The sequence below is a fragment of the Macrosteles quadrilineatus genome, unplaced genomic scaffold (assembly GCF_028750875.1).
Source record: "Macrosteles quadrilineatus isolate MER2022 unplaced genomic scaffold, UCM_ALF_1.0 Scaffold_8__2_contigs__length_117827958, whole genome shotgun sequence".
NCBI classification, from domain to species: Eukaryota; Metazoa; Arthropoda; class Insecta; order Hemiptera; family Cicadellidae; genus Macrosteles; species Macrosteles quadrilineatus.
In genome coordinates, this window is record NW_026542601.1 from 78,873,774 (window position 1) to 78,900,092 (window position 26,319).

The 26,319-nt window shown below is 34.6% G+C and overlaps 2 protein-coding genes across 2 annotated transcripts; one reads left to right on the forward strand and one right to left on the reverse strand.

Moving 5' to 3' along the window:
• The first annotated feature begins 4,489 nt into the window (after positions 1 to 4,489).
• On the forward strand, positions 4,490 to 13,672 carry LOC129000101 (mucin-7-like). The gene is made up of 4 exons (XM_054426996.1): positions 4,490 to 4,644; positions 10,623 to 10,850; positions 11,444 to 12,006; positions 13,229 to 13,672. Exons 1-4 carry the CDS (start codon positions 4,527 to 4,529, stop codon positions 13,388 to 13,390), a joined length of 1,071 nt encoding a protein of 356 aa, XP_054282971.1. The 5' UTR covers positions 4,490 to 4,526; the 3' UTR covers positions 13,391 to 13,672.
• A 475-nt stretch (positions 13,673 to 14,147) lies between these two features.
• LOC129001678 (seipin) lies at positions 14,148 to 25,414 on the reverse strand. The gene is made up of 7 exons (XM_054429069.1): positions 25,028 to 25,414; positions 23,018 to 23,163; positions 19,400 to 19,602; positions 17,705 to 17,921; positions 17,225 to 17,329; positions 15,919 to 16,048; positions 14,148 to 15,545 (listed from the first exon to the last, which is right to left on the reverse strand). Exons 1-6 carry the CDS (start codon positions 25,264 to 25,266, stop codon positions 15,924 to 15,926), a joined length of 1,035 nt encoding a protein of 344 aa, XP_054285044.1. The 5' UTR covers positions 25,267 to 25,414; the 3' UTR covers positions 14,148 to 15,545; positions 15,919 to 15,923.
• Between the last annotated feature and the right edge of the window lie 905 nt (positions 25,415 to 26,319).

Genomic DNA, 26,319 nt, shown 5'->3' on the forward strand with positions numbered 1-26,319 from the left:
AACGTCAAATCTATAACTAAATTAGTACAAAGATTTACGGAATAAGCTGACATGGACATTGCGTGAGCATCTACGCGCTTACTGGAGTCCGTCAACAAAATTACAATGCAACTTTAAAGAAAAAGATTAGGAGATAGTTAATCATTGACTTAGACTATTCCTGTTGACACATTTATAGTTTGTAAAATAAAGAGAAATGGCTTACTAGGCTTGAATATCTAACTGAATTAAAAGCTATAAACTTTTATCAAATTAAGTGGGTACAAATTGTTGTTAAACTTAGTTTTTAATGGCAGATGTGTATAGCTATATTATGAAACAGATGTATCGAACGAATTTTTCTCTTTCTCGCTCACTCTTCCCGTTGCAAAGCATGGGCACAGGAGCCATGGTAAACCACAAAGCCGTGACGGCATCGGCTTTCTTTTGATAATACCAAAAATACTAAAGGGGAGTATGTTTTTCCTACAGTTACCTAACAATGTACATGTTCTCTCACTGATTTGAGAAAGCAAAGTGGCCAATTCGCTCATCAGTGAGACAATGTTAACATTGTCTCACTCTAATTACTTTGTCTCACTCCAGATTTGCAACGTGAAGGCACGAAATATTGAGCGCGCAACATGCAGGCAACGTCGTATGCGCGCGAAATACGTTGGCAGCACTGGCTGTAAATCAGCTGGTCTGCTGGTCAGCTGTTGTACTGTTGTATTTGTCACTTCAAGTTAAATGTTATGTTAAAAGTTCACTTCTGTGTAAAAATAGGTTATGTTTCTTCAGCAATTTATTTGTTTTATGGTAACTGTAGGAAAAGTATAATGTGCAACTCGAGTTCAAAGTACAATTGCCTCACTCGAGAAACCATTCCTCACTCGCCTACGGCTCGTGAGTAAGGATTTCTCTCGAGTGAGTCAATTGCTCACTTTTCTCACTAGTTGCACAAATAACTATTATCTATGATACTATGTTTGTTTGTCTCCCTAGCAAGTGAAACTCAGTTTTAACCCTAGGACTGCCGTGAAATGTGTGCGCTAAAGCTAAACGCTTATTACGCAATGAAAATTATCCAGAAGCGTAATAATTTTGATACCGTAGGAAAGAGGAGATTCTTAACTTTTATTTTCATATATAAACGAACGTCGTAGCACTAACAGATCAATATAATAGCTATTATAATTTTAACAATATTTTGCACGCGTGACATTTTCGAGCACGAATGTCCCACGATCGACAAAATCTCGTACTGTAAAACATGTTTTCTTGAAAGAAATCTACAAGTCTTAAATGCCCGTGTGATGAACTATATTTTTCGTCATATTGCACTATTATTTGAATAAATCAAGTTACGAAACTAAATAGTTTTAATTTAAAGTAACCTCAAAAACCTACTTTTCTAACTTGCTTTCAATTGAATTTGATAATGGAAACAAGCATCAGCTGTTTAGTAAGTGATTCAATTGCTTGGTCGATTGTGTTGTTGTACATTATTATACTATCGATACGCCAAACTATTTACAATAAGGCAATAATTTACAATAAGGCAACAATAAACTACAATCGATACATATACTTTCGTTGAAATTTACAACTGAGTTAACATTCGCTGATTTTTACTACCTAGGGCACTGAGCTAAAATTCTATAATTTTTTTGCTCAGTGACCTAGGGGCTAAAAACGGAGTTTATCCCTAAAGAGTAAAAATGCCACTTAGACCCGAAACGCATTCATTAAGGTGGTTCTACGGCAGCCTGAATTTCAATTAAATATGGCGGATTATAATGGATTAAACTATAGTTCGGGATTGAACACGACTGTATTGTAAAAGCTATCACAATTCTAAAACTGATTTGTTTCCAATGATTATATGCTTTTGTGTTCCATATCAGAGCTTGCAATGGGTGGGGAAAGATTAATTTTTAACTACTATTTAGAAGTTAAAATCACATGTGAAAAAGACTAATTTACGGATTTTCAAAATTATTTTTTAAATACTTAAAGAAACAATTACGAAGTTTTAGTTCATACAGTGCATAGTTTGGATCTTTGTGAATATTTTAGAGTTTATTTCAACTCAATAAACACTTTTATTATGCCAAGAGGTTCTTTTTAAAACCCTCTTAAAAACGGATGTTTTTGCTGCAGTATGATGAAAAATAATTTTTAGTTTAGACCAAGCTGCAGTGACCTCAAAAGTACGCAATTTTTCATACATCTCTAAAAATTTTTTTATTTATTAGAAACAATACTTGAACAACAGGTGCCAAGATCTCAAGTTGTCCCCCCCCCCCCCCACTGCTTTGGACAATCATTACATTCAACACAGTATTGCTTCTTTTTTGCAGAAAGGGAGCTAGCTATAAACATACACATAAAACTAAGGATCTGCACGTATAACCGCCAGCGTAATCGTTTAACATCCCTCGACCGTGAAGGGAATTTCACGGCCAATCGGATGAAATTGATGACGCAAGTGGTACATGATTTCATTGCAATAATCAGCTTTGATTTGTAAGTTCCGAGTCACGATTAAACGTTCGCATCCGCCAATTACCAAGATGAAGAGGTAAGCCGATACGATCGCTTTGGCAAGTTGCGAGAACACGCTTTGATGCGCCGATCATCGCAATGTTGTTCTGGGTGTCGTCTGTTTCTACTAAACATTACAGCTTTATAACCAATGAATATAAAATCTACTTAGACGAAGATTATAATTTCCCCACAGGTCCTTGTCTTTCAAAACTGTAACTCTGATATTATGATTCCAGCTATCGCAAAAGTACCTAAGCAGTAACTATTTGTGAATAATTTAAGTCTTAAGCTTATAAAGTAAGTGCGATCGGTTTATGTAAGTTTGTGTCCAAATTTATCATCTGCATTAAATTTACTCTCAATCACACCTCTACCCTGTAGTTTGGGTAATTTTCAGGAAAGCCAATTTTCTACATCTCGCTCTCTCTCCGACTGCGACCGACTCACTCACTCCCCCCATTATTTCTGTAATTCTAGTCTATTTGAGACAATTGTGTTTTCGCTTTAAACTTGATTTAACAACTCCTTATAAAATAATAGCTACAGTAAGCGGTTCCCCGTCGGTTTCGCCCGACATAGCTTTGTGTTTTATGATTCCTAATACTATGAACCAGTTATGGGCTAAAATTACCTTTTGCGTTATTTACATCATTACATTACTATAAATTTTCAAGAGACTGTAGGAAAAGGACGCAACTTCATAGCCTCACAATGTTACAATGCGTTGCGTTAGACGTTAGACTTAGAGGAGGCTATGACGCAATCATTTGCAGAAGATAAATAAATAAATAGCATTTAAGCTCTTTTGACATGAACAAAAACGTATACAAAACATCTACTGATCAGTTGTGTTATGATTTTATCTCGGTCGTTGGGAATTGGCTTCTATAATTTATGTACCTGTATAAACGTTTAACGAAAATATAACTATCACTATTTTACAACAGTTTGGTTGATGGAAACAGCTAAAACTAAAATAAAGTTTTAGAATATATCATTTCCAATGTTTTTTCGAGGTTACGGGTTTTATTCGGTGCTTATTTCGGAACTAATACCACGAGCAATAACAAACATAAAGTTCGTACTTAAGGCGCTTGTACAATACTTTTTAACAGCTTTTCATTAATTTATGTATTTGATTATGTAACTGTGAAATTCAATTGGTTTCGACTCATTTAACTGCCATCTGCCTTCGAAATTAACAGTCATTCGCCTAAAAAAAAAACAAGCTAATCGGCAAATTAAAAGAGGAAAACAAAGCAGAGAATGATTCCTGGCTATAACTAGAGGTTTAAGCCCAAAGGGACCTTAAATGCATGTATTTTTTTTCAACACAAACATATAAATCATGCATATATTCATCCAAACTAAGTGCTGATAATAGAGGACACCGCAACTATAAATTGGCCATTCGATATTTGAGAAGTTATGTTTAAATTTAACCGATCTTAAAACCGATTCGATAATTTTTAAGCGGTGTATCGTTAGTGATAAAAGTAGTTTGCACTTTCCGAACAATAACTTTACTTGTTGCAAACAATAGCAATAAACAAACATATAATGTCAAGCATAATAATTCCACACTCAGTAAAGGCATTTAATAAAAATGGAAAACAGTAGGTATACTTGGCTTATGTGGGCCCTAAAACGAAAAGCTGTGCCTTCAACGAACAACAATATCCTTAAGAGCAACTTCCTTACAGGGAAATTCGCCCAAAACATCCTCATCCATCTCCATAATCTGATTTTATCACAAACATAACCTGGTTCCTTCTCAGAATCAGAAACGTGTGCGCACAAAACGCATAAATTCTTGATAATCGGTTTTATGTGACGACAAGACAATAACGTTATAAACAAGGGGGGAGGAAGAACAATAATTTTAATTTATGTGGATAACAGATCGTGATCGTGTTCCCTGTTGTAGAGGTTAGGTCAAGGTAGCCATTGTTGGTTTGTTAGCTTGGCTACGGTCAGCTGTGGTCAGTCAGTCCACGATGGCGAGTCGAGCTGTGCTGATCAGCTGTTTAGTTTCCCTCGCTGGCGCACAGTTTGTGCCGCCAGAAGCTATACTACAGGCTGGGTACCCTGCAGGTTTCCGTGCATTTATACCTGGTATGTTTGTGAATGTATAATATTTTGCACTCAGTTTTCAACCACTTGGAGATGTTTCTATTTGATGTGTGGGTGTTTTAATGTGCCTTTTTTAAAGAGTGTATAAACAGACCGAAAGACGATAATTATAAACAATGGGATACGATTTTTTTAATATTTAGAAATATTGAGATTTAAATTTGTGTTATTACTGGTAATCAAATTTATAATAAAAAGAATTCTTTGCAGTCAGTTTGGAATTGTAAATATTCTACAATTTATAAGCATATAAAAACAAAGGGATGCTGTACTTTTCTTACTGCTTAAAATAAGATAAAATAGATGACCTACTACATAAAATAATATTTTTGCACTATTGTGATGAACTCAAAATTTGACTGTAACTTAAACTGTTTACTTTTGAATTTGAAGGATCTTAACCGCCACTGAAGTTTTTGAGGAAACATGTAAATAAATTTGGAAAATGTAGAATACGGGGTAGACAACTAACATAAGCAATTCTCCTTGCAAAACCTGAATACAAAGCAAATTTCCAGTTGCCTTATTGAATTTTTAACCCTAACAAATACATTTATTCTTAGACCTACACAAATAATATGCCGCACATATAAATTTATTCTCAATGAGTATTTAGGTTTACTTCTACAAGGAATGCACAAAAGTGCATTTTTCATTATAATAAAAAAAAAAACGGAAAAATTAAAATTTGCTAATATTTATGAAAATCTATAAACTAGGAAATTAAGAAAGGTTGTAAGCCCAAACAGTTATGATAAACATAGAAATTTTTTAATTTTATTAGGGTTTTTATAATCAAATACATGAAATCTCTGGAATTTATTACAACTAAGATATTGTTGGCAACAATAATGTACACAGGTTCTACTGTAGAGACCCTATATTAACAGAGCCGTAAGTGTTCTGTGTTTATGTGCAATGATCAGATAATGTATATATATATATACTTACACCAGTATACATATATAAGTCGGAGGTTAAGGACTATTATATTACATGCTTTGCTCCGTTATACAATAATCAAACTGGTTAGCCTTGCAATACTTCCTGGATCAACACACCCACTACCCAGGGCTGCATTTAGGTTTTTAATGCTTGTCGGTATTTTTACCATTGATGCCCTTTCCTTGGCGTTTATTGTTATTTAAACATTTCCCCTAGCATTTTGCACCTTAAGGAGTACGATGTCTAAAGTGGGAAATTTGGTCCTAAAAATACATTCTCTCTGATTTAGGGTATACTTTTTACGGTTTTTGTTTGGTTATAAAATAATACTTTACTAGTTAACCGCCCGTGCTCCGCCACGGGAATATTGTCAGCAATAAAAGAAATAATAATTAACAAATACTGTTTATCTTTGTATTTTATTTAGGGGTTATTTAATTTTTTACATGAAATAGAACTGATAGTTTAAATGTATAAACTATTTTATGTTATTTAAACCGATATATTATTTTAACCAAATGAATGTTTTATATTAATTCGAGTTTCATTTGAAAAATAAATAGGCCTAGTATACGAACTGGGCAATGCTGATAACCTAATAAGCAGCTATTTATGCTATTTAGATAATTTGCTCAAGTATATTCCTATATTCGTCGTTTTTTTCATTACATTTGTTGTATGGAATAAAGATAGTCACTTAGCCTACATGTAAATCACGCATCAGCAGTTGGTCGCATTTCACGAATCTTTGACCCATACTGTGAGTAAAAGCTGTGTTTACGTCGTATATATAAAGTTGGGAATACTTCAATGTTAGAGGGTATTAACGGTCCAATTTGATGGAAAAGGAGTCGTGGATTTTAAAACTATGTAGACTACCACTACCAGAAATATGTTGATTCAAGTGCGACTTAGAATTGGCCATTTCAAATGCAGATTTGTATTATATTTTACTCAAATAGTTTTTTGTCTCTTTTGACCCTTAATACTTTTTTATAGTCGCTGTTGATAAGATTTTCCATAAACTCAAAATGTTGATAAGGAGTTCATTTTAGTGAGTCGGTGGCTCAGTCGGTAGCGTCGCGGACTTCGGGCCCAAGGCAGCGATGTCGTGGGTTCGGATCCTGGTCACTGCCGATAACACTTTATCAGTACAGTCCACCTTTGTACTGTACCGGCTCACTCCTTGCTTTGCTGTAAACGATCCACGCACGGGCGCTTAGTCTATGTGGACGGGCAAATGCAAGGTTAAAAGAGGCCGCCAACCTCTTTTTTTATAAAAAAATTTTACCTTCCCCTTGTGACAACACAAGGAAAAAATGTTTGTGTCCCAGTTAGTCTGTTCTGACTCAAAATTCATAGATTTGCAGTACTGACAAATCCAATCTAACGACCCCAATTCAAAAAAAAATTGTATTTTTTAGAAGGGACTTCCAGAGCACATTTAACACCATAACTGCTCTTTACCTTTTTAGTTCGATGGTTCTCTAGGCTACATGTTTTTTTTTCGTTCTGTATGTCTCTTTACGCCCGGTTGATGATTACCTTTTCTTTTTCTTTTTGTACTTTTCACATCCTGGGGTTAATGATGAAGTTTTATAACGCTATAATAACCCGAGTCATCATTGCCATTAAACATCAAGTCACATACTTCTTCGCCAGAACCGAAATCGTAAGTCACAGTTTCTCAAGCAACATACCTGTGTAGGCCTACTCGAAAAAATATAGTTAGGGTATAGTTCACTGATAAATTTTAGTTCCAAATATCCCAGCGTACTCCCCATCTCGAGAAGGTAATATTTGGACGTCGAACACTGATCTTGAGTAAGATTAATCAGTTACGATAAAATGTTTGTATGTTTCCCAATCATTAGCAATTATCTGTACAACTTGCAAGCGGATTTCCCTATGATTGTTCAGGTGGCTATAGAGAATAAATTATATTGATCAAAACAATAAGTTTCCGTCCCCTACTATGGGTATTATTTCACATTCCATACTCAAACTTAAACTCAATTACCACTTTCCTTCAGATAACTTTGCAGGAAAACTAAAACATTTTTGTGTGACAGTTAGTCTGTAGTTAGCTCTCAAGCAACTTCCCTGTGTACTTGAAAAAGAAATTCACTGATATATTGTAGTTCCACGTATCCCAGCGTTCTCGCCATCTCGAGAAGGTAAAGTTTGGTACCACTGAACGTCTAACACTGATCTTGAGTAAGATTCGTCACCTACGAACACAACTTGCAAGCGGATTTCCCCATGATTATTCTGGTGGCCGTAAAGAATAAATTATATTGATCAAAACAATAAGTTTCCATTCCCTACTATGGGTATTATTTCACATTCCATACCCAAACTTAAACTCAATTACCACTTTCCTTCAGATCACTTAGGAAAACTAAAACATTTCAAAAATAAGTTAACAAATACACTTTCCTTGATCAAAATCGTGTGTTTATAAACCGAAACTCCAAGTTTAATAATTGCATACTGAAAGTGAGGTTATGAAAATAATAACAAATGTCTGACAAACATTAATCAGCTGACGAATAATTTATAAACTATGTATTATATTCTTCAATAAGAATTGTATTGACTCGACCTTTAAAGGGCTGTAGGTCGTAGCCCTTAGAAAAAACGTAAATTCTAAGGAAGTTCGGCAAATCTACACACTATCCCCTTTAATTTGAAACATAAATCTTGTAGATCGGTCCAGTAATTACTGAGAAAACAGTGTTACAACTGCGTATTAAATATATAGATTTAAAGTCCCATCACCTCCATTATGTTTCAAACATTGAGAACTGTTAGAAAGTGTATTTACGATTTAAAAAAAGAGTAAATTATTTGGCTTCGTCTTATTTTACTTACATATAAAACACTATTTTAATTTTGTTTGTTCTTGTTTTTTCAATATAAATGATAATCCACTTTCAGCAAATCATTACAAACCTGTCAAATAAAAGAAAAAATATCCCGCCTGCAGACTACGCGAATTTCCATTTGACTGATTGGATTTACACTGAAATGTCTACTTAAAAATATAACATTTATTCTTGATTTAAATAGAATTAGTTTAACAAGTACTTAGGTTTGCTGCATCAGGGAGGGTAAAACTGTTTTTTTTTTGTAAAATGTGAATTGTTAGTAAGAAATAAAAACATTTTCCAAATTTTATCAAAATATGTTCACAAACAAGCAAACTACAACAGTTTACTTATTCTCCATAAGAATAACATGGGAATTTTAAATTTACAATTTTTTGGAATTTTCTCCGTAACCATTAGGCGCATAATAATATGTCGTTCGAATAAATGTACGTTTACACGTTTGTACCAAATTTCATCAAAATCGGATCATTTTTGCTCGAGTTATCGTGCTGACGGACACATATATATATATATATATGAATTTGAACGGATGGTGTTTTTGGCCTCTAGGGACCTCAAAACGAATAAAAATCGGTCCCGCGTCCAGGTCTTACCATGAGTACTACGGTAATAGCTTATTCCCTATATGGGAAATTCGCTAAAAAACACTCAACAATATTTAGATTAAGGTACATAAAAAAACTTGTACAGCAAATCTATGAAGCCAGTTATTTTTAAAGTAAAAAAAATGTGTTATATTGGTGAAACACTACTTTTTCATCTTACAATTGAACATATTATCCTTGCAAGTTTGCTAAGTGAATTGTAATGATAACATTAAAAAAATGTTTCATGGATAACACAATTTAATATATGCAGGTAACAATTCATTGCTATCATCTTGTTAACAATTAGTTATTAACTTATAACATTTAAATGTCCCAATCAGAAATTAACTTATGTTTTCTAGCATCAGGTTGGGGATATATACAGTGTAGTTAACAAGACCTTTAAGTTGTATAGTTTTAGATATACCTGGAGGTAGAATTTTTGCTAAACAAATTTCTATTAAAAGCCACTTAATGGCGAGGCTGTCATAAAATTAGTATAATGCAGTTTGGGCTCAAATATGTAATTTAATAAACATAGTTTGGGACAGATTTTTCACTAGTTTCAAAAAGCCACAGGCACGAAAAGACAAAACACAGAGAAAATAAATTCCTTCAGATCGGAAACATTTAATACTGTTGTCGCACAAAAGGCTGTCTAAAAAGTGGCTTGTTATTTAAGGACACCGGCCAGGTGGCAGGTTAGGCTAGGTCTACTTCTTATCTCAGTTTCGTTTGCATAATCAGAGCGACATGTGTCATATATAGCCTGGTCCTGTCTCTGGCAGGTCGCTGACTTGGGCAACATTCTTGGCTGCCAACAGACCAGTCTGGATACCTGAAAGTTATTGCTTGAGGAAATTCAAATAAATTAGAGAATTCAGTGTTTGCATATTTGTTTTACAATACTAATACAAATTTAGATTGACTTTTAGGGGTATGAAAAGTATAATACTTATTACAATCTACTAGGGCATAGGTATAGGAGCTAGGATTTTATTTTATGAGCAGAATTTTCAATTAAAATTACCTTTTAAAAAATTTTCATAGGAAGTTATTGGGAATAGCATTTTTGTTGGAATTTGACTCAAAATTAGGCCTATACTTTATTGTAAAAATTTTTAAAATTGTCAAATTGGGAAAAATATTAGTATTTCTTTTGTTTAGTGACTACAGGGAGGATAATAAGGTGTGTTTTTTAGTAAAATAATAATAGCCTAGTATAAAATAAATGAATTTGCCAGGTTTGGTCAAAATATATCCATAAGCACACTAGTCTAGTTTACTTATTCTCGGTTAACTGAATGGAACTATTGATTGCCCGCTCCCATCAATCAAGCTTTATTTTAGCTAGGGTCATTCTCAAAAGCCCAATGATCATGGACAACCAGGTTAAAGTTTATAAAACCATGAAAAAACCCTACTGACGTCTCAGGATCGAACCAATGACCTTTTGACTATGTGTAAAACCTCAGCTACCCTAGCTTAGATTAGCGCTAGACTGTCGGTAATTGAAACACTATTTTCGTTTCAGATTTCCCAGGATGTGAGATGTTTGCATTCCATGGTAAGTTGAACAGTCCGTTTGTGGCTGACGAGCCGGGAGATTTGTCCAATGAGATCCTGCGGCCCCAGGATGGCTTTTGGACATTCCAGGACCTCAACATAGTCCTGACCCCCGGAGACATCCTTCACTACTGGACTACCATAGTCAAGGACAAAATACCTTACCCCAGGAAAAACATGACTTGGAAAGTGCCAGGTAGGTAGGAACTAGAAACAGTTTGAAATTACAGTATAAAGCACGGGTTTGAAGGTAAATTCAAAGGTTTAAAAATAATGGAGTTAATTAATGATTTTATAATTTGGAAGCAAACTAGTTAAAAATATTAATGGTGGGAATGATTGGCTAAATGAGAAATATACAATGGAACATCCCACTCAATCGGATGGTTGCCAAACAAGACTAATTTGGTTATTTTATCCTGCTTCGGTAGAATTAGTGAATTAGTCTTTAAGAGCGATTTGGTGATTTGTTTATGAAACAATCTCTTGTAATGTAAAATAGTTTGAATAATGACACGGGTTTGAAATGCATGTAGCAGAAATATTATTGATATCCAACTTACTCGCTAAATACATACTGAATACATGTCTTTTATAACTAAGTTCATACATATAATTTCCTCTGAAAAAATTAATAAATATGTTTAGTAAATAATCATTAATAAATACATCTTATTGGATTGAATATCAATGGATTACATCTGAATCTATCTTGGCTTGCTAATTTTTAATATCTTAGCCAAGATTGTTCAAGGATGAAGTCTACAAACATTTTTATTTTATGATTAGATCCGGATGAGTCAGTGGACCTTTTGGCACCCATAACGCTAAAACCACCAAAGGCAAAGCCTACAAAGTCTCCGAAACCCGAAAGAATGAGAGAAACCGAGCCAACAACACCAGAAGACGAGCCCACAACGCCACCAACAGAAGAAACTGAACCAACTAGTGCAGAGCCTTCTGAGTCGCCCTCTACTTCAGCTAAAACAACTGAAGCAACAACAACACAGAAGCCAACTACAACAACAAAGAAACCCCCAACAACAACAACAAAGAAGCCAACCACTGAGAAACCCAAAACAAACAAACCTAAGAAGAGCACTCCGGTGCCGGTAGAGGCTCAAAGTGCAGAAGAGATTGAAGAATTGACAACTCCACCCTCGCCTTTTGACAAACCTATGGCAGGAGAGTTCCCTGAAGAACCCCCACTGTTCCCGTTCCCTTCCCTGTTTCCAAGGCCCTTTCCAAAACCAATGATGCCACCAATCGGACCTGGGTTTGAAATCTGCTCAAATCCGTGGAATTTTGAGGAAAGGCCTGGAGAATCGAGGGCTGAAAAACTTGAAAGACAGGTAATGGGATAACAAATTATTATAGTACAGTATACTTTTAAATTAATCTTATGGTTTTTGTGAATCCAATCATTGCTTTAAAATATCTCAAAGAGATAAAGACACACATTTGACTTTTAACCTTTAACTTTTGTTTAAGGGATGTAATAAGCTTCATATTATTATGTAAACTTAATAAAATAATATTAATAAGTAAAAAATAAAATAGTGTACAGTAGACTCCCACTTATCAGGACATCGATTTAACCGGACTACACTCAGCGAAAATGACATCTCTTAACCGGACAATTTTCATCAACACATCGGTTTAATCGGACTAGATCGACAGGAAGTGGACGGTACTGAAACGACTGTTTTCGAGGGAAAGATTTGAGACCAACAATCACGTGTTTAAATACAATACTCTCCTAAATTTAAGTCAAATATACAGTATGCATTTAAAAGTTCTGTTTTAACGAGTTTTTGGGAACGTCGATTTAACCGGAAAACCTGTAATCCGGACTGGCCTTGGTCCCGAGGAGTCCGGATAAGAGGGATTCCACTGTACGTAGACATGGGGCGAGTTTGTACAAAGTGATTCAAGAGTCAACATAGATCTGCACTCTTGGTGAAAACGCAAACATGCCTTCCTCTTTTTACTTGCTTAACACAATAGAGTCAATATTTCTCTTACAATCCATATTTTTATTCTACTTCTGTTTCTTCGTTCACTACAACCATCATTACTTTGAGACACCAACGCACATCTATGTGGGTATTTGAAGCTGAATATCAACACAAGGCAAGAGTGGAATGGAGTGTTTATTCTGTGTAGCTTTGAATAATGGATAAGATCAGCTGTTTCTTAATTTGCAACAATCAAGAACAGCTGAGTTCGGTTTCAAACCATCAAGCTACTGACTACTCTCAGTATTCAACTGACATAAATTGTCAGACATGCACTATAACCATTTAGTTATCCAGCAATATATCATCTTGTCGTCCTTCGTAGGCAAAACATTTACTCCTACCCACATTACATGATCCTTTTTGATATCACAGCCATTTCAAACTGCTGACACATTTTCAATTGACTTCTCATTTGGTTGAACGTGTAATTGCAAATCCAACTATTATTAGTATTTGGTTTTGTGTTGTTTATAATCCTTGACTATTCTCATCAAGCTATGCTGCTTGATGTAAATGTTTATGTGAAGTATAAATATTGAATTTCTGTTTCTAGGTGGCCAAACTGCAATGTGAACTTTCATTGTTTCAACGAGGTACCAACCAGCAAGCAAACCGAATTGAGAACGAACTGACAGATCTTAAGAAGCTCGTCTACGGAGCTGTGGCTAGAATGGCAAGACTAGAAAATCTGTTGCGCTCGGCTGCTTTTGGTTGATCATTGAAATTTAGTTGTTAACGTTATGAACTCTTGCAGGGTTATTGTTGTCAATAAACAACAAATTAAATAAGCTACACTGGTAAATTGTTAAGATCATGTAAACAATGTCTTGCATATTGCCCGGCAGATGTTTCAGTAGTTGAGTTTTTGTATAGGCCTAGTTGTCTAACTATTTAAAACTTTTTTGTATTGAACTGGAAAAATGTCAGTGTAGTACATATTGTATTTGCTGTATTTATTTAATTTATAAGATGAACAAATAAATGTTTTCCAACCATATTTTTACAAGTAAAACCATCTGTGGAGTAAAAACTTCAAAAGAGACCTATATCTCCTGTACTGTGTTTTGAACAAATATTTGAAACCTTTTCACAATATTATTAGGTTGCAGGTTGAGAGCATTTTTGGAAAATATTTTTTCAGTAATAAACATCAATCAAGTCCAAATGAAAGTTTTGAGTGTCGACATTAGTTGTCATTAATATTTGGTGAATTGAAATTTTAACTTCAAGTAGAAAATTTATCAAACCTAGCGTAACTCTCTATGTTTATCTGGAAAATTTCAATCAAAACATCAATAAATGAATCAATATTTTACAAAGAATTAAGATCCACCAACATAATTATTTTAAACCTGTAACACGTTGCTTGTACCAGGTCACACCACACCCCTTTGTATGAAGGACCTTGCGTCACCTTGTAGTGAATATGTTAAGTATTGATTCAGAAAAGGGTAAAAATAAACGTTTTTACTAAAACTACAAGAGTAGGTTTATTAAAAATACACAACAATAATAAAAATAATAACATCACGATATAAGGCTCCATAACAGTAAAATCCCTCAGAGGATGTATTACCATGTTACTTAAATTAAGGTAAATTTGTATCAATAACAATTAAGCGTTACAACCTGATTAACCCGAATAACTACACATTTGGAATGTAAAACAATGCAGAACAAAACGTACACATTGTATAACAGTTCACATTTTGTAGAATTATTTCTGATTTGATATAACAATAGAAAACATCACAAAATAATGCTGTACAAAGAGATGTATAAAATATAGGTAGAAAAAATGTAAATATTTTGGAAAAATAAATGTCAGGACTAGCTAAACAAAATCTTTCAACTTATTTTGTAAGATTATATTTCAAACTAAAATCTATTTACCCTTCAACATAAAAATGAGTACAGCTGAATCTGATAAATTTCATCATGATAAGTGACAGATAAAAAAATAGATGGTCTGATGATGTTTTCTGATACATTGTTACACACATAGCAGATTTTTTGGTAGGAACAAACTCTTTTATCAGAAAATATACTTAACAACTAATAGAGGGTTCTGAAAATATTATAAAAACACCTTAAGTACACTTCCCAACTGACCTAACCATCCGATACATGCATGAAAAAAATGGAACAACAGGGGATATTATATAAACATCAAAAATACCGAAATACACAAAGTTTTAAAAGAAGTTTCGCCCTAAATATTTGGATGTGCTAATATTTGGATAAAGCAATGGTTAAGGGTAAAAATGCCTTCTTAAAATTATATTCATTCAAGGTGCTGAAGTGTGCCTACAATTTAATATTTGAAAATAATAAACAACAATCATATATAACGGGGCATTGGTTTTTAACTGACAACATGGAACCAGTAATGCTGATCAAGCAATGCTTTGAGAATAATTTTTCTTTACCCTTCTGAGCACGTTTGGGCAAGTTTTAACAGAGATAATTTGCAATTGTTTAAATCTTGAGAACTAGATTTATAACTTTTAGGGAGTATAAGAAAAATTCTCTATTTCTTTTGTTTAAGTGCTATTTTTGCACCCTAACATTTTCAATAACCTGACACTGCTGAAGTACCGAACTTCTTGGTTTAGCAAGTGTTAACAATACAACTAGGGCTTAAACGAGTCTATAACAAAAAATCGACTAACTTTGTAAAGAATTTGACAGTTGAAAAAAGATTTTTGAAACTACTTACCTATCGCTGCGGTACACTGATTAGAAACAATTACTGTTAGAGTTGAGGCCAGTTAAGGAATGATACCAAAGGTTGTCATGAAGGAATGTGAGGAAAAATCAGGTACAAGTGAAGATCTTTTGATTCTTTGGCTCGTTAACTTTCCAGGGAACTGAAAAAAACCAATTCAGTGTTAGTTATGGGCCAAGATGCTTACAAAGAGTGTGGTTCCGTTTTACCAATAAACAGTAACAAGTTCATTGATATGAGTTTCACTTCACAGTTTTTCTTTATCTATGCTGTCCACGAGATAGAAATATGCCAGTGATATATATAAGGGTAGGGTACAATATGCAATAATTAGCCTCCTTGATAGGTAGTTTTAATAACCAAGAGATGGGAATAAAAAAAAAGAATTAATGAATTCATTCATTCATTAATTTAATGATTTTTAAAATGTCAACAATGGTGTTTCTGCTATCCATCCTTGACACGACCAATCTAGGTTAGATAATCGACTCTATTTACCCAAACAGTGGACATACCTGTATCAGTCGTCACCGTCCAGATAATACCCCAACTCCTCACTAGTGGCAGCCTTGAAAAACTCCGTTTTTGACTCTTCACTCTCACTGCTACTCCGACGGTCTTTGGTCTTCTCAACCATCTCAAGTTCTACGGAACAGGAAAGATAATTTTTTTTAAAGTGTTCACTCTCTTAATAGGCTATTAATTTAAGAGGGGTATAGAAAAGTTTACATGGCATCAGGACCCGGTTTGATAATAGAAGATCCATTACTTGTAGTGAATGATTGGTGATCAAACGCCTCATCGTTAGCTTAAATTACAAGCAATTTTGGTTAAACTGAAAACATTGACATAAAAAAAACCTAGATCTTGGGATTTTCCTTGGGAAAGTATTCAATTGAGTACATCGTCGTTTTTAATAAAAGAAAGGTTTCTGTGCATCACTAATTGGATGAGGAGTCATTTGATCATCTATCAATCAAAGTATAGGAAAAAATAAGTAAATTGTCAGTGAAGGTTAACAAGACAAGAGTGAATTAAAGCAATATAACAGACAAACACATTACACTATGAATCAAAGCAAATAAACAAAGGCTAGGTTTACGTGTGATTTTACACGTAGAATAGAAACTACAGTCTTAACAAGATTAAAAAGTATAGGGAGAACAGACAAAGAAGACATGAAAAAAGAAGAACCTTTCCCATCATAATAACAAAGGTGGTTTAGCATCGAATAAAGAAAAAAATATAACAAAATAAAAATCAAAATTGAATAAACAGATCAAGCACAATTAACCAACTTCACAAGTGTTAACTATTTTTTAGAGACAGGATTGTACGTTTGACAAGAACTAAAACTAAGTACCTAATGTACAAGACTTTCTTTTATTATCCTACACTAGTTCCCAAACATCCACAAAACATACGGATTTGGACCGTTAGCCGTAAAAGTGTTAATGCACAATGGCAAAAAAAAATATATATATGTTAAAGTAACAAGTTGCACAATGAGAAATAATTAAAGTATCTTAGATTAGGGGTTTTCTCTTACTGAATGTTGATGTTCGCTACTATAGTCAAAGCAAATAGAACTGGCGCGTTAAAGCAAGGCCCCACTAGAAAAACAGGCCATACTGCAGCGCGGGCAGCGCAATGCCAGTTCTATTTGATAATAGTTGAGCTAAACACATTATTTAGCAACTTTCCCCTGTGGAATTGCCTGGACCTTACCATATCAGAGAGGGTTTTAAGACCAAATTAAAATTTGAGTACTGTGAACAAACTGAAACCAAACTTAAGTGGTTTGTTGTACAATGGTTGTACCTTCAACATATCCTTGATTCCTTGATGCTGTTAATTCAGTGTTTCTTCTTCGATAAACTTTTTCTGAGAAAGATTTCTTGATGAAATCAATAAACATGAACTGACCTGGAACGAAATTTACATTGATGAATATAAAATATTTTTACAATAATTTAAGGTACATATTTAAAAGACTCGTCCCTTATGTTCAGTTCCTTTCTAAACAACTGGAAATATTTTACATTTTTGTAAGGTGATAATCTAAACCCTGGTTGTTTCTAATTCTAACCTTTTCTAACGCAGGTGATAAGAATTTTGGACACCTTAGGCTACAAAAAAGATAAAAATATTGATAAATTGTATGGTCTTAAGCTATTAAGTGATTTTCAAATAACCTAAACCTAAACCTCTTAAACATTAACATCTACCTCATGAAAGTGCAAAAAAATCACAGAAAGTAAATTATAAAAATATCAACTCTTAAATAAAATACTATCTTACCCTGCTCATTCTGGACATATAGATGATACCACGAGAGACTGAAAATGAAGGTAATTACAAAAAGATTCGACATGACTCCCAAAATGGCTGACAACAACGGCCAATGGAACATGAGATATCGTAGTCCACTAAGATGAGCTTGGATATGTATAGACGCTGAGTACAGCTCAATGAATCTTGATTGGATCTCTACGTAAATGTCTGTAACAGGATGACTCTGAAAAACACACAAACTGCATAACTTAAAAGAACATGGATAAAAAAACAATTCAAAGAATTATTCACCAACCCCCTGATTTGTAGTAGTTTTGACTATTCATAGAACAATACATTCCATTCCCATGTTGTTGCCAATTTTTTAATGAAAATACAATTTTGACATGGAAAAATAATAAAACATTTGTTATTTAAATTAATGAAAGGCTGGTACTCCAGCCCCATCTTCGAAATCTCTAAGGGTCCTCTACTTCTTCCTTGTCCTCCTTAGACACATGCTGCTGGCCCTTAACGTCGCACATATGGTTTTTACCCTTATCCAATTCATCACTAAACTGTAAGGTTTCTTCCATTTTTCTGTTACACGTTCTGCCATTGCTCTGAGCTGAGCAAGGTCTGAAACTCTTTGCCTAGCATTCCGTCCACAGACGTGAGTAGTGGGGTAAAAGAAGCATTTATCGTTTCTGTTATTGTTAAATATTTTCTCTTCTTCTCTCTTTCTGCATTCTCCAAAACTTTTTCGTATTAGAGTGTTTTGGTTCTCCTATTTTTGAATGAAAATTGAAGAAGTTGAATCAAGCCATTGATAGATTGCACGATAGTTACAGATTTTGGTAGAATTTGTCAACTTTTAACCGTGTCAAACTGATAGAAGCTAGGATATACCGTAGGTAGCATCTTTCATATCACATCAACTATTTCAGTAACAAAAAATGGTAGAAAAAAAGAGGTCTACTTCAGAATCCAAAGTCAATGATTGTAGGTTTGTTTTCATTAGAGATTTGATGTAGGCCTACAGTACAATATGTGAGATCTCGGTGATCCAGGGAAGGAGTTAAGTATCTGCTACCCCTCCCTCCTAATAGTTATGTCGTCCGAGGGCAGGACAGTAGAGAAAAAGGCATTGCCACTTCTACCCAATTCCAGCGATCTTCTTTATTCAACTAACCACTCTAATCTCCCTCTTTCATTTACACTTCTTTCTTAATAATATTCAACAAATTGTTCAGATATATTTAGTGTCAAATCAATGAAGAGTGTAAATTTAAACAAAAATCATAAAATATTAAACATTTAGATTACAAATATACATTGGAAAATGCAAAGTAAGCTTTTTTGGACCTTTTTCAGTTAATTCACTATCCCTATAAATTGTATGATACGAAGTCAAATTTAAATCTTGGTTACTGCCTACCCTAATACAACCTACAATAACTTAACCCTAAACAGTACCTATTTTGTTGATAATTATGCTAGTTCAACATAAAAAAATATTACCATATTATCAATTGAGATGGCAAGTGGATGCCACCTAGGTGTGTATTTTAACCCAAATATGAGTGAATGTTGAGTGTGTAATGAAGTAGACAGTTACAGTAGTGATATTAAATTGGAAAAAGTCCGCTTTTTGTTTGTTTTGGGTTTAAGGATTTAAAATTACTGTTCCACATTGAAAACATTCATCAATTAATTATTCACCTGGTGTTCCTCGAAATCTGAATAAAGTTCAATAGTAAGGAGTTGTTTTTCCTCCCTTGATCCAAATATCAGGAATGGTGAATTGGCGCAAACAAGAAGAAATTTGAGAAAAGGACTGCGATAGTGGATCATTGTGGATCTGCAAGAGTTTGAGACCAAGATTCCGTTTTGATCAACCATCCTTGTGCAGACCATGAACATTCCTATGAAACAAAGAATATTGTTGAAATAATTACAGAAAGAAATTTGGCTTCTAACTTTGTGTCATCGACTTTGAATAGGGTATTACAAAAGTAGACTTTTCACATCACTGATGCCTGTTTCAACAAGTCATTCTGTTGAGGTTTAAGGCCCAATTCACACCGAACGGACGTCGGGCGGAGACGTGGCACGGACGTGGCGAGGACATATGTCCGTTCCTCGCCTCCCCATGTAAACAAATTGGTCAATGCACACACAAGTGACGTGGCGCGGGCGGCCGCCCTCTCGCCACCGCCACGTCGCTTCGGCGTCCCTCGTGGCGTATCGGAAGTGGCATGTCCGTAGCGCGCCCGTTGTTCGGACTGCAAATATTGTACTATACTTACCAAACTTCTTGTGTATAGTGTGCTTGTACTTACCAACCTTGTTGTGTAGAGTTGTTTTTGTGTGTAGATTGTGAGTTGTTTCTTCAATATGTGAGACAACATTGAATTTAATATCAAATTTTGTGAGGAAGTAGAACAATTCCCTTGTTTGTACTAATTAAGTTGACATAAATTAACTAACACCATTGACATTAATATAAATAAGCAAAAACCAAAGCGTCTAGTCTACATACAGGTTGTCTCGCCACTGTACCGTCCCTTCACCGTCCCTTCGGTGTGCATTGAACACGCCACGTTACTGCCACGTCTGTGCCTCGTCCGTGCCACGTCTCCGCCCGACGTCCGTTCGGTGTGAATTGGGCCTTAGTGTGCTCTTTTAGACCAAATGCTTCTCTTTTACTTACAGTAGATCTTACCATTGTGATTACTCCTTTGGTTATACAGTAGAGCGTCAAAAATCCTAACCAATTGGGGCCGTAGGTACTGTACCTAGCTCTCTGTTTGGATTTTGAAACATAACTTAGAAATGCCTAATAGACACATAATTAAGCCTACAGTATTAAAAATACAGTTCTAGGATACAGTACCGGTACCTAAATGAAATAAAAACAATGGTTTTTGTACTTAGGTATTTTCTGTTCAATTCTGTAGGCTAATTCATTTCTTGAAAAATAATATGTAGAGTTTATACATTGGAAACGAACAAAACACTGACTGGCGAGGAATATTCACTCATTTCCCCACCGGACGCCGACTATTTGGCACGTGAAATTGTATAACATCTGTTGTCTCTGTGCTAATTCAATATTTTAAAACCCTCAGAAGCGGTTTGGATTTTTGACGTTATGATTTTTGATGTTCTACTGTACTACTAAAGGATATGCAATAGTTAGCAAATAAATTGCTATATTTAGTAAATATTAGTTAGGCTACGTATTAGTTATGATATTGATTAAAAATTCATTATTTTATCCTGAATCTTGTAAAAGAAACACTTAAAATTAAAAATATTAAGTATGCCCTATGCATTCACAGTTTCCTACAGTAAAAAATTTAATTTTCAATTTTGTGTACCGGTAGGTAGACTGTGGGAGCTTTCACTTCATAGTAAAATCTTTGATTTTACACTAAGCAAATAAAAACAATTCGTTTAAGTATTTATTTTGTTACTTATGATGTGCATTAACAGTAAGTTAATTGGATTTTGATTAATCTCTAAACTAAAAAAAAAACATTTATAAGTTAGTCATGGTTTTATCCAAAAGAACAAAAAAACGCTTAAGACCCCGAAAGAGAACAAATTTCATGGCTGAACACTTACTACCGTGTGTTAAAGATAGAGCATTGCACTAATTAAGAGTGATGATTAGGAATTATGGTAATTACAACCTCTGATAGCACTTATGTTTTTAGTTATTACTATGGTTAAAGGTTATCAGCTGTCTTATACAGCTGTATATTGATTAGGACTAAGGCCTAAATAAGAAACACTAATAATCAGCCTTTACAAATTGTATTGCTGTTTTATTAGAATTGTTTAGAAGACGTAAAACTGTGGCCCAATAAATGATGAAAATATACAAAGGTTGTCCGTAAGTTAAGGTTTCCGATAAGTTCTCGACACAACATAGCAAGCTAGCTCAAATCAAACACTAGTGTCGTGTTCTTTTAACACTATTATTCCAACTAGTTACCGATACTCACCCTTATGCGACAAAGGGTCTCGCTATATTATCCAAAAACCATTACAGTAGAGTCCCTCTTATCCGGACTCCTGGGGACCGAGGCCAGTCCGGATAACGGGTTTTCCGGTTAAACCGACGTCCTCAAAAACTTGTTATGTAACCCAAATAATTGACTTAAATTTAGGAGAGCATTGTATTTAGACACGTGATCACTGGTCTCAAATCTTTCCCACGAGAACAGTCGTTTCAGTACCGCCCACTTCCTGCCGATCTAGTCTGGTTAAACCAATGTGCTGATAAAAATTGTGCGGTTAAAGAGATGTCATTTCTGCCGGGTGTAGTCCGGCTAAACCGATGTCCGGTTAAAAGGTGTCCGGATAAGAGGAAGTCTACTGTATGAGGTTAGATTGATGATTACACCGATCAATTCATGGACAGCTGTCGCAACTATTACCATGATGTTAAATATTGATTGAAATAATTTTAGAGGGTAGAAACAATTATCGGACATAATTTATTAATAGCTCCATAATTATGATAGAATACTTGTCTAGCAAGTGTAACTGTCTGGTTAGTCATGACACCAACTTAAGTGGTTCACAGGAAACGTGTTAAGACATGTTTTATTCCTCATTGACTCATGTATCAAAGGTCTTACCTTCATTATTTAATGAACCATCTTCTACACTGACCCAGTTTGCGGATGATGTAACTGTTATGATAGAAATATAATAAGTTTAAGATATTTATAATTTACTGTGGGACTTGTAAGCAGCATAGTAAAAAAACTCTAGGCATGGCTTATGGTCATTATGAGGTAGCCTAAATAAGAACACAGCTAGTTTGATGCTAAATTAATATTTTTTAATTATTTGTTTTAACTCACAAAGCTTTGAGTAGGGGCCTGACGTTAAACAAGCCAATCAACTAAAAGTTGTTAAATATACCTTAAGGTAATTTGTTATGGAATTGAAGCTTAGTTAAAACCGTTATTTGTTTGTCAGGTAATTCATTTCCATAGAAAGATACATTTTACTAAGATCAGAACTACTAGGCTTCATCGTCTTTGAGGCCATTCCTTGTGCCACAAAAAGAATGGAAACAAGATAATCAAATGGAGACTGTCAAATCAGCCAGAGACATGAGACTGTCGTGCACATTTCACATTTTCTTTAAAGTATTTGACCACAGTTGATATGGTTTGACGCATTTGATACAGTTACCTACCAAAATTAGATTGTGCGTTCCTTCCCCATTTAAGAGAGAATAGCTTTTATATAAAATTGTTGTACAGATATTGCATTGATAAGTACCTAAATAGTAAGAGACAACATGTTTCTACATACCTAGCTCTACGTTTGCTGGGGATTCAGGCATTTCTAAGTTTAAGTGGACTTTATATCTTTGGCCTATCATGAGAAGTTGTTGCTTTTTGGTGAGTTGAACATGGGCTGCAGGAAAACTGCAAACTCCTTTTTCAGATTCACAAGATCTGGAAATTAACATAGAATAGAAAATAGGACAACTTAAAAAGTACTGTAAATTAGGAATAATGAAATAAATCAGCATTACTATTTTCCCTTTTGAATATCCTACATTATCTGATGCTACAAACCATTTCATCCGCTCAGTAACTTACTTGTCTTTATGAAAGTTTGAGTCCTGTGCAAATTAATAGCTTCTCCATAACGTTAAATGTTAGTTAACACACATTAATTTACTTATTTAGACATAAGTTAGCCTTTAATCCTTAAATGGTTAATTTAAAAACAAGATCCAAACAAAATATTTTAATTTTCTTTAAAGCTTATTCTGAAGTTCCCACTTGAAATAATTGACTTAGGCCAACAAAATAGTCTAAGTTACATGATGCAGGCATAGGGTAAGTTACTTATTGTTCGTTCCTACTTTATTTATACCCCCCCAGACTGGGGGTACTGGGGGGCGGCTTGGGCTATCCCTTCTCCAGAGCCCTCCAAACCTGGCTACGCCACTGAGAGAGATAAGTTAGATCAGGGCAGAGACTGACATCAGGGCCAGGGTTGCCACCCGTCCCGATTCTGGTTCCTTATGCCCGTATTTAAGCCTGTCTAAATCCAGGGGGGAGGGGGGCCATGTCCCGATTTTTCCTTGACTTTAGGTGGCAACCCTGATCAGGGCAGCCTACTGTATGAGTATATTTTAAGGTGTAGATGAGTGAACTTATGAAACTGCATTATGTGCATGAAGAAACATTATGCTACTCAGTGGCGTAGCGACTGTGGAGCGGTCGCTCCAGGGCGGAAGGCTCTAGGGGGCGGGACTTCTTCAAGAAAATAAAACTGTTATATTAAAATCCGATATACAGTAGGCCTACATTTAAATACGAAATTAAAGTAAGATTTTCTCTCAACATGTAAATATATATAAAAAAAACTAATACAGTAGAGTCCCACAAACTCGGCACTCGATAACCCGGCAGTCTGTATAACTCGGCCATCACCTGGCTCAGAAAATTCATAATTTTTAAAATTAAATAGGCCTTATGTATGTACAATATACATTTTTTATTTCCTAAGATACCAAGGATTTGTTGTACTACCTATATCTGATGATTTGATACTGACTTGAAATATAAATATTCAACATTCAACAGTTAAACCAGATGGAAACCATTTTGATAAACCATGTACAAAATGTATGTTTTGTGAATCATACAGCTTAATGAATTGAATGGTGACGTGTTGTGTGGCGAAAAATACAGTAGGCCTACATCTCACTAGCACAAAGTGTCTTCTGATGGCACAAAAGAGTTTGGTAATAATATATTGTGAAACAAAAGTTTAGTAGGCCTATGGTAGGTACAAGTTGTGTTTTAGGCACGTAGGCCTATTGAATACGTCATGATCATCTTAAAATAGGCCTACCTACCATTTTGGGTACACTTCCACATCTGTTGGCACAAACAATCGAATGATTAATATTGATTATTCGATTGTTTAATTCGATATATCGTTTGGTTCCCGGTAGTTAAACTTAGGTTAGGTTAACCTTACCAAACGATGTATCAAATAATCGATATATCGATCGATATTTTCATTCGGTTGTTTGTGCCAACAGATATGGAAATGTACCCACCATTGTTGTAACGGAAATTAATATGTGGTGGTGATACTCAATGTTTAAGGGTGGGGAGGGGGGCTCTTAAGCAACTCTGCTCCAGGGCGTTCCAAACCTGGCTATGCCACTGATGCTACTAAATACCCATGTTGGCTAGGCTCATTTAACTTACAATCTCAGCCAGATCGGGTTGCAAGTCGTTAAGCAGCTTGTTACTTAACTTAAAGTTAATAAATATAGAATATTAAGCAACTTACGAAAACTGAAAATGTACAGGTCTTGAATGTGAAAGAGATGGCATGTACAGGTAATAAAACACAATGTATAAAAAAATTGATGTCCATACTATTGATGCAACAACCAGTCCAAACATTCCTCCTTTGAAAGCACTTTCAAATAACAGTTCAATACTATCTATAGTCCTTCTTTTGTAATTTCCAACACGTCGAGAAATCATTCTCAAAAATCTCATTTTATATCTATGCAAAATAAACATTTCAGCAATATTAATTAATTACTTTCTCGTTATAGTAATATTACCCTAACAAAAACACGTAGTAATTCTCCTAAACTTAAATGATACAGTCTTTCGGAATCAGTCACAATAAACTTATGTTAACTTTATCTTGGCTTTGATTCTTTCTTGGTTTCTTGAACTTGGAAGTCAAGACAAGTACAAGATAATTTAGATGATGAGGTTAGCTTTTTGTTTTATCTCTATCTCTATCAGGTTTCTTCTTTTTCTTTTCTAGTTTGCTTTTATAAAAGCTGGCTTGGTTTATGTGTAGTTACCATGTAACAACACTATTTTACCTATACAATTTTCCCGGGCTTTTTAGAAGTGCAAGCTAGCATAATGCTAGTTAGGAAAATATTTTAGTTTTTCTAATAAATTGAGTTTCCCGAGATTCATTGCTTAAAGATAATGTGGTTAGATGTTTTAGAGTTTTAATATCTGGTCCCACGGCCACCTTTAACTACAGGCCGCGGGCCGCGGCCTTGTAGAATTGGCAACGTACGTCCCATAAGATAACATGGCAGACAGGTGACATCAGCTCATTAATTCGCACTTTATTGATTTTAATTTATGAACATACATCTATTATAATATTAAAAATAAAACATGCTGAATTTAAAACCGAAACAATATGAATTAAAATCTAATATCTGTACATTTTAAGCGGAGTCAATATTGTCATAGTACAGTAACCAATCTTTCGTAAATACACAAATAGTACAATAAAAATATATTTGACCCAAAAAAATAGCACAACCGGGAAATTTGGTGGAGATGTTGGGTGTACCTTCCTTTTGAACATACTAAAAGTCCCCTAAAATTGAAGCTGTGCTACGGCCACCATATTGGAAAATGGCGGCATATTTCTGTATTTTTCACTATAGTGACTTTATTATTAGAGATACAGGAAAAAGCTAAAAATACAAAATGTAGTCCATTTAAAAATACACATTTTTTGTATTTATCATCTTTCTCTAAACCCAACGGCTTTTGAGTTATTTGTGATTAAGTATATTTAGTTATTTCTATTTA